The sequence below is a fragment of the Gadus chalcogrammus genome, chromosome 14 (genome assembly GCF_026213295.1).
Source record: "Gadus chalcogrammus isolate NIFS_2021 chromosome 14, NIFS_Gcha_1.0, whole genome shotgun sequence".
In the NCBI taxonomy this organism is placed as follows: Eukaryota; Metazoa; Chordata; class Actinopteri; order Gadiformes; family Gadidae; genus Gadus; species Gadus chalcogrammus.
Genome location: NC_079425.1, coordinates 19,777,961 through 19,787,865, shown reverse-complemented (window position 1 = coordinate 19,787,865; position 9,905 = coordinate 19,777,961). Strand labels below are relative to the sequence as shown.

The following is a 9,905-nucleotide window of genomic DNA, read 5'->3' as shown; positions in this document are numbered from 1 at the left end:
TAGGCCATAGTTTGTGTGTCATTTTTAAAAGTTCTGAATAAAACACATCAGGACAGAATCATTTGCTGCATAACAAGTCACAAAGGAAAAGTAAACTCTCTTTATTGACAAGTTCAAATGGAGATATTTACAGTTCTAGCAGAAACCAGAAGTGCCTTGCTGTTCCACAGCTACGATGAACTGAATACAAACAGGTTTGTACACAGGACTGTAGTCATTTAGGACAAACCAGAGTCTCCTCTATCAACACAACATGGCTTTTATTACTGGCAGAGCAACATATGCATACGACATGACGCTGTACCTATGGTTCTGACCATTTCCCCCCACACATTCCACATCTCAGAACCACTGGGATTGGGATATTTAGAAGGTACGTCTGTTTATGAAAATATAACTCACAACGTACAAAAAGCATGTATTATGATACAATTAGTGACCATTTAAGAGTTTACAGCTTATGATGCTTCCTAGTTTTCATGAAACAGTTAAAGTATTTATCATGACCAAAATTGTTGGCTGAATTAATGGGACTCAGAAACAAACAGCCAGAAACAAAATTATGCCTTGCCAATTTTTACGATTTTTTTTAAATTTATTTTGGAGCACAGGAGAGCTGCTAATGGTATGTCTTATATTTACATTTATATATTGAAATAAGGTGTGTTGATTTAGATCTGTGGCTGCTTTTTCTTGTATGTCTTAAGAGAAGTAGGCTGCTAAACCTCGTTCTGTTGGGTCAGCTCTTCGGACACGCTGTTGTAGTTAGTAGCGCGGGTGCTCAGGTACTGCTTTAGGAACTCACTGAAGCGCTTCTGGTTGTTCCACTTGCGCGCCGACTTACGCACGCCGATGAAACCGCCGTACCTCTTCTGGTAGGACCTTCCTGGTGAGACCAGCTTTCGGTAGCCGTGCCGCCCTTTCAGAAAGCCACCGAAACGCTTAGAGACACTGAGCCCTGCCTCAGCCTGCTCTCTGGCTCCCTCACCCTCCTCTAAAGAGTTGTGGTCGATGTCCATGGTGCTCAGCTGGTTCATTCCGAGGGACGCGTCGTCAAACCTTTGTAAGGTCAAGGCGGACAGGAGGCCTCCCTCAGCATCGAGCCCAGCCACCTGGCGCTCCTCCCTCTCTTCCTCCTCCTCATCCACTGGTGGAAGGAGGGCTTCTACCTCCTCCTGGGCTCTCTTCAGTATGTCGCCCCCTATGGACACAGAGGAGAATGGCAAGAGGGCAACAGCCTGGCGGCAGCTGTCCCAAGTTGTGGATGGAGATATTCTGCTTTCACACTCGATCAAACACATCTAGAGAGAGAGAGGGCAAGGGAGACACAGAGATAGACAGAGACAGACCGAAAGACGGAGAGACAGACAAAAAGTGAGAGAGTGGAGAATACGAGAGAGAACTAGAATGATTGAGAGAGATCATTCCAAATGTTATGTGTATTCAATCCAAGAGGAAGATCCATATTTTCCTACATTTGACGTTTTTGTTTATGGCATGCTAAAACTCCCAGAGGGCAGTGGGGCGTAGAGGAGGAATGTGGAGATCGGAGACAGTCACACATCTATCCTCGGGAATCAATTAGCCAACGTTAATGACAACTCAAAGCCCACAGGGGTTATTTAGTGACTCACAGATAAAGGGGCTATGGTAGAAGATTGAAAAAGAGGAGAGAGAGAGATTGAAAACCAAGAGTGAGAGCTTAACATGAAACCTCGCTGTTGTCCTTTTATTTCATCAGAGGTTATAATGGTAGAAGTAATGGCACAGTAATATAGTGTTGAAATAGAGTGAGCTCGTTTAACTTTCACATGGTTTTGATTAGCATCAACATGCACCACATTTCATGTGAATATGAAGTGGTGTTTATTGTAAGTCAAATTAACGTAACAATACAAAACTAACAATGAACCGGGGTGTTGGAGTATAGTTTATTTTCAGCCAGTTGTGACTCATCATGGTGTTAAAGTTATGTTGTTTTTATTCCGTAAGTTGGGTCTCACCATGGTGTTAAAGTGATGTTCATTGTCCAGCAGGTGTCTACAGGTAAGACAGTCTCCTCGGCAGTCACAGTGGCCCGGGACAATTCGGCAGAGCAGCAGTAAAACCACAACAAGCGTCTTCATGGTTCCACTGTAGACTAGAAAAGAGAGAGGAATTTTGTCATTATAATACACACACTGTACTCCGTCTTTCTATTGATCAATAAAATATTCTTCTTTATAATTTTAATATTTTCTATCAAAATAAAATTGCTGGACTGACAGCCATTTTTGTTCTTTGTATTAATAGTGAATGTCCCATGAATATCTGGTCAAACTCAGACTACACTGAATTTGAAAATTAATAATTATATTTATCTGTTGGCTCTATGGAGGCACATTTGCCCTTGGTTAACATTTACACTTGCAAACACCCTTCACATCATCATCTACTGCAAGATGTTTAAACGGTTGCATTTCTCAAAGAAGATGTCGGTTCACATCATGCACAACCAAGCCTCGGCATTTGGTTTGGATGTCACCAGGCGACTGATTTAATCTCGTTACACTTGAATTTGTTTAATTGGTGCCAAGATGAAGCCCTCTGGCATCCCACACCATCACAATGTTCAGAGGAACATGCAAATACATAGAGGATCAACATGCTCACTCTCTCTCTCTCTCCCTCTGTCTGTCTCTCTCTCGCAATAGAGTATTCATCCAACATCTAAGTTGTCTGTGGTTTGAACTTCTGTAGCTGGGAGGAGCAGGGTGAGCCACACCGAACACACACACATTAATTTCTCTCTCTATCACACATAAACACTCTTGTGTCTCACAAACTTTCGCTATCACATACACACACCCACACACATACACACTGACTCACTCACTGACGTTCACACCAACATTCACGCCCTCGCTTTCTTTTTCTGACATTTGCATGTGCACACACCAGCAAGCGGCATTGTCCTTGTCAACTCACACACACAAACATCTTGTTTTCTCTTTCTCTCTCTGTCTCACACACACACACATTTATTTTCATTTGCTACTATTATTGATATCATCATACACACAAAATCTCTGTCGCAGGCAAACAAACACACATAGGAATGAGGTTTGTTCCTCTGTATTATCTGTAGTGGGTTCCAAGATTGAATTTATTTGCTTTTTAATGGAACCCTTCAGATTTATAGAGTCCTGCACTGTAGAATTACATGACATAGAGAATCACAATATGTTGAATAAAATTAAATATAGCATATGACATTGAATCATCATATGTAGAGTCACATGACGTAGTACTGCATAACACACACTGAAATAAACACAACCCTACCCAACATGCAAGCTGTCATCACAAATACACCACACATGGACTATGCCAGCACCAACGCACACAGAGACCATACATGTGTACCTGTATGTGTATGCATGACAACAAATGTTTTCAAACACTATGGTTTGGCTACCAGTGCATAACTTGGATATATAGATCCCGCGTGATCGTCAACTGGCAAATCCTGCTGTCTCGCAAGGTGAGGTTTAACATATTATTTGTGGGGTCAGGGTCAGAAGTTCCTTCTCATTACTGGCCCCTGTGGCTAGTAAGTGAACTGCAGCCTACTAAAGCTTGCACTTGGATCACTGGAGAACGAGCTCTGTGGTTTGCAAAAATGATAAACTACTGTTAGCTATAAATGATCGTTCAAATTAATTTTTTTTGGAAGAACCAAATTCCACTATCCCGGCTTATTCATTTCCTTACTTCTCCACAAATAAAATATAAATCGGTCCACAGACTTTTCTATGCAATGGAGAGAATCAGGGAAGGTCTGTTTATAATGTCCTAATGGTAATTTAAAGAGATTATATTTGTAAACTTATTTTTTTATAAATCAGACCTTAGGGATCCTCGCTAACAGTCCCATTAATAAATATATTTTGACATTGATTAATATTATTATTATTATTATTATTATTACTAATATTATAAGTCACAATGTCATTGTATTATGACCAACATCGACGGATCATTGATTTATGTCACCACTGAGGGACAAAGAAATCAATTCACGCTGTGTAGAAAGCCGTAGAAATACAAAGGCTGTGATGGACCTAATGGCAAAAAGACTGACCAAAAGACAGGTTCAATGACAGGTTCAAGGCTAGAAACACACACACACACACACACACACACACACACACACACACACACACACACACACACACACACACGTGTGTGTGTGTGTGTGTGTCAGTCCACAGACAAGTGGACTGACTTTTTGTAAGACACACACAGACATGTCAACAGCCAGTTAGATGGGCCGACTGCTCACAAGATAGAAAAACAGGTTGACAGAGAAACAGACATAAAGACATATGGAATGACTACGCTTGAGAAGACCAGACAGACAGGTCCACAGACCGACCTCGGGAACACGTCTGTGTTTCCAGTGAAACACTGTGGGGCGGAGGCAGATGAGTGCGTGTTTCTCTGCCTTCCTTTGACTTCGATGTGCCCGGGGGGGGGGGGGGGGGGGGGGGGGGGGGGAGGGGGGTTGGGGGGAATAGTCTCCCGCCACGATCTCTTGAGGGACTCGTCAACCCATTTTCTGTGTTTAATTAAGTGATGAAGCGCTAAATAAAGTGGTTAATGAAGTCATTAGAGTAGAGCTCTGATGTGCTGACGCAGAGCAGACAGCAGCGACTCTCTCTGCTGGTATAGCCGGGAACAGAATCTGCTGCTCTCCCATCTCCTCCGCAGATCGAATCTACCGCTCACATCTTCTACACCGATGCATTCAGGGGCTAGCTGCCCCTCTTTAAAATTAGATTCAATTTTTTATTTGTATTTGAAATCAAAAATAAATCGGACACAAGATAATAATATAAAAGATGATCTAGGCCTATCTATATAATATAAGACGTGCAACAGAGGGACATTGTGATGCATGGTCAGATCACAGTATCAACCAGCAGATGACCAAGATGAACCCCATGTGCACACTGAATGGTTGTTGTGGTGATGGGCAGTTCCCAGTGCTGCCCAACATGAGTAGACTGCGGATGTGTGATTGTATTGGATGTAACTGCAAACTACACAAATATGTACCACAATGTACAAAATACTGAAAACAAGAAAAACAAAAATGGAAAAGCACTTCTCCAAGAGGGTTCATTTAAATTCAAGAACATTTTGTGTGTCTTGTACACCGGGCTGCACAAGCCACGCGGTTCGCTCTCAGGTCACCGGAAGCTTCCCTATCTGGTGAGTGTTATCTCACCTTCCCTCCATTAGCAAAATAAATGACTGTGGTCTTGCCTAGCGACTTAACAACGGATTATCCTCGCATGGTGGGCCACAACGGCATGCATCCGTCAAAGCCTCTTCCTGGATTTTTGTGGAGAGCCCACAACTGCAGATTACAATGTAATTCAAATGTACAAATCATACGTTCCCATTTTGTGTTGCCAGTTTAATCCTAATTGTAGCGGCGCAAATTCTAATTCTTGACTGCATGCGTCACACAAAAGTACTTAACTTTTTTTGCAACACAGACACAGATAACTGACCACACTAGAGACACAATTCTAATATTTTCAGTAGAACCCTGATGTTTTTCATGTACTATACAATAAATATAGATTTATATGCATAAAAAACATAAAACATAACCTTGAGGTAATGTTCAACTAAAGGTTTTCCAAAAAAGTTTTTCTTCACTCTATATTTATCCTTTCTTTTTAATTAAAATTGTGCCTATATGTTCTTTAATATCGGCTGATGTAATATATGTGGCGATAATGCTCCAACTGATTGACTGAAAAGTAATTAAAGAACCTTAATTTGATATTTTTGTAATGGATTTCTATTAAGGCTTCAAATCGCTCCGGGCTGCTCCAACGTGAAGATGCTGTGCAGATAGGACTTTTCAGTGTCAAAAGGCTTATTACTCTTTTTAAGCCTTGAAAATGGGTTTTCTGTAGGATAAGGCAGGTGGATGTGATATCGAGTGCTGTTTACCTCCGGTCTGCCGAGTAGCATCCAGCTGCAGCCCCGGAGCCGGACACTTTGTTGTGGAAAAAGCACTGAAAAAAAGCACTGTGGTGTATGTATCTTGTATTTAGTGTAAAAAATGCCTAAGATGACTTAGCCAGATAGTGATTATGGAATGTAGGATACAGCCAGTGAGGCACAGTGAATCAGCAGTGTAAGGAGAGTAGAGTTAGCTCAGATATATCACAATTTGGCCAAAATATGACTTTGGCAATTATGCTATAACGGTTAAGAACCTGAGTCAAATTCACAATCTCAAAGGGCTACACATGCTATGAATCCTCCTAAAGGACCCAGTATATCTTCAGTGTGTTTGCACAAAAAAAAGGGCCATTCTGAAGCGCAGTGTGGGCTGGGATCTTCCCCTTCGATACGCCGCTGCCTGCAATCAGTCAACAGTACGACGTGATCGAGTCTCCCCACTCACATCCTTAACCCGCCCACACACCACACTGACTCTATTGTACTCGGTTTAAGCAATCGTGTTCCACAACAGTCTGTCCCTCCTTATGTTTTCTCAAGGCAAACATAAGTACTTGGTTAAGAAATAAAGGACTTTGAGTCTGTAACTGTGGGGAAAGGGTTTAGTCGAACACCAGCCAACTAATCTAGTTAGCGGCATGGTGCAGAAACGACTTCTGAAAATAAGTGATTTTCTTCAAAAGACTGTATAGAGGGAAGATTAACAAAATACTAATAAGCTTGGATGAATAATGCAGAGGGTTATTCGGGGCCCCCGGCGGCTCGTGTTGTTGACTCGTCACTCTCTGACAGATAATTAAAACCCGTTTTGCAATTTTTAGGGACTCAAGATTGAAAAAGCCCACCAAACTCAGCACCTCCTTCTCCGACGTGTGTGTGATTGACGCTGTCGTCCGTTGTGAGCCTTTCTCGAGGTACTTTGCACCGTGGTGGGTTTTAGTATTGATGATTTACTGAACAATGTGTGCCAGTGCCCCAGCATACATGGATTTGATACAAATCATTATTGATCATGGGTTGACAGTCTATGGTCTGGACTGCAAATCAGCCTTGTGATAAATATCACAGCTGTGCATCAGGCCTTTTTGGTACCCTCTCCACCCAAACTCTCTCTACCTCCTCCACCCACACTCTCTCCCCCACCTCCCACACCCTCTCCACCCACACTCTCTCTACCTCCTCCACCCACACTCTCTCCCCCACCACCCACACCCTCTCCACCCACACTCTCTCCACCCACACCCTCTCTCTCCACCCACACTCTCTCTACCTCCTCCACCCACACTCTAACTACCTTCTCCACCCACACACTCTCTCCCCCAACACCCACACCCTCTCCACCCACAGTCTCTCTCTCTACCCTCCCTCCCACAGTCTCTCCCCAATCCACTCGTCTCTCTCTCTACTCCATCAAAAACCTGTCCTTAGGGGCAAGTAAGAAAATGTGCGTGCATGTTTTTGTTTGTATGTATGGGTATATATATATATATATATATATATATATATATATATATATATATATATATATATATAGTACATGGATAAATGCTGTACCAACAAACACACACACACACCTCACACTCATGTATTAAGGTTATTCAATTTAATAGACAATTTAATTTGGTTGCATCAAATTGAATCCAGCAGCCATGGTGTAATAACTCCACATGTTTGATATAAGGTTATTGTATTTATCATTATATTTATCATTGGATTACAAGGTAGGTTGTAAAAGCTTCATTTACACGAACCATGGATGTCACGACAACAGACAACATAGGAGGACAGCACCCCTTCCACAACATCTGTCAACTGATGACGGCAGACATGTGAGTGTGTGTGTGTGTGTGTGTGTGTGTGTGTGTGTGTGTGTGTGTGTGTGTGTGTGTGTGTGTGTGTGTGTGTGTGTGTGTGTGTGTGTGTGTGTGTGTGTGTGTGTGTGTGTGGTGTGTGCGTGTGTGGGTGTGTGTGTGTGTGTGTGTGTGCCATGGATGTGAGTGTTGGTGCATGTGAGTGTTGGTGTGTGTGTGTGTGTGTGTGTGTGTGTGTGTGTGTGTGTGTGTGTGTGTGTGTGTGTGTGTGTGTGTGTGTGTGTGTGTGTGTGTGTGTGTGTTCTATGGATGTGAGTGTTGGTGCAAGTGAGTGTTGGTGTGTGTGTGTGTGTGTGTGTGTGTGTGTGTGTGTGTGTGTGTGTGTGTGTGTGTGTGTGTGTGTGTGTGTGTGTGTGTGTGTGTGTGTGTGTGTGTGTGTGTGTGTGTGTGCATAATGTCCAGAAAATAATCATGGGGTTTGCAGCATTGTGCTCAAGGGATTAACTTCTCTCTTATCTGGCTAACTCAGGAGATAGAGTGACCTTTGACCCGTGCCAGCCTGACCTGTCCCTCCCCTTCGTCCAGTGCCCTGCTGGTGTCCCCACAAACTGATGGTTTTCTTCAAAAGAACACCCGAGACAAAAGCTTAAAAGCAATTAAGTAATGAAGACACTGGAAATAAAAGTACAGCCATGATGAAACTAAATAAACCAATAAAAGCTTGGCAAAGCGACAAAACCTTACGATAAAGGTGTGTTGAAACAGCTTGAAATGTAGTGAATATCGTGTCGTCTATCAAAATAACAGCATATTAAAACTGGATGGAAGGTTAAAGTTAAGTTAAACTTAAGTTCAGCGCTTGAAGTGGAAAAAAATAAGTGCCAGTACTCCCTTATTCACAAGCGACGCGTGCAAATCATAATGTTTGGTTGTTTGTGTGCCCCCAAGTGACCAAAAATGTATTAATGCAGCTTTAAGATCCATGTGTTAACAAGATAAAATGAAAATATACTTGAAAAAAACACGCCTCCTCTCAACAGCAAGTAAATCAAAGGGACAACCATTTCAATTATTGGAGTACACTTGCTTTAGTGAGCAAATCTGCATCACCATGCTTTGTGCCAATTACACAAGGATTTAGTGTGTGGTGCAATGAAGTCTTCAGGCCTGAAATGTAGAACTCTGATGGAAGCGATGAAAACAAGTTGGCTCCACATCTATGAGAGGAAGCAAACTGGCACTCCACGTTCCCTGTGAACACACACAACAGAGACAGACACAGACAGAAGACAGAGTTAGACAAAAAAGAAAATTAGAGTAGTTAGCTATGCAGCTTGCATTCAATGTAGTCAAAATATTAAATGCTTTGTTAGATTAATCTCATTGGCTATTCTAAAGAAACAGAGGAAGTAAAAAAAATTGTTGTATTGTCTGTTTGATAGTAGCATAAATTCAGCAAGCACAAACGTAATAAGTAAGATGTTCACACACTTACAGAAATGGCACCATAGGCTCTGTGGTTAAACTTCAGGTTCTGGCGCTGCTGTGTCATCCGCATCTCACCTTGCCTTTGCAGGGAGAGGCTGAAAGGGATCTGAGGTAGAAAATAAGTTAGCTGTGAATTTGGTAATGAATTCAGTGAGGTAATCTATAAATGGTAAATGAATAAACCATAACTTGTCAACAATTGTACTTTAGTGTATGACGTCAGCAGAGTTGACAGATACCCACAGCCAAAGACATAAGTAAACAAAAAATGTAGCTTTAACCGAAATATTGAATGTCAATCTTGATTAAAAAAAAGCAAAAAGATTTTGCACAGACTAAATATTATAAGACAATTAACCTACTTAAAATAGGGTCCGGCAGGTTTTGGGGTCAGCTTTGCTTGAATGGTGAGGAGCTTCACATGCTGATTCATCTGCAGGTCTTCCTCCCTTGGCAAGCCATGACTTTACATAACTTTTTGGATTGAATTGCTGTAAAGATGGTCCATTGCATTTCAGAAACCCCTTACATTCGAAACGCGACACAGAGGACGCCATTGTTGTTGACTTTGTTTCCGAA

General features: G+C 42.0%; 1 protein-coding gene across 1 annotated transcript in view; it reads right to left on the bottom strand.

Annotated features, from left to right (window-relative positions):
- Positions 1–9,905, bottom strand: part of pnoca (prepronociceptin a) — a 13,659-nt gene continuing 3,754 nt past the window's right edge. Inside the window, exons 2-3 of the mRNA XM_056608405.1 lie at positions 2,004–2,140; positions 1–1,301 (exon numbers count right to left, since the gene is read on the bottom strand). Coding sequence (XP_056464380.1) covers positions 720–1,301; positions 2,004–2,126 — 705 coding nt within the window. The 5' untranslated portion in view covers positions 2,127–2,140 and the 3' untranslated portion in view covers positions 1–719. The remainder of the gene's footprint in view (positions 1,302–2,003; positions 2,141–9,905) is intronic.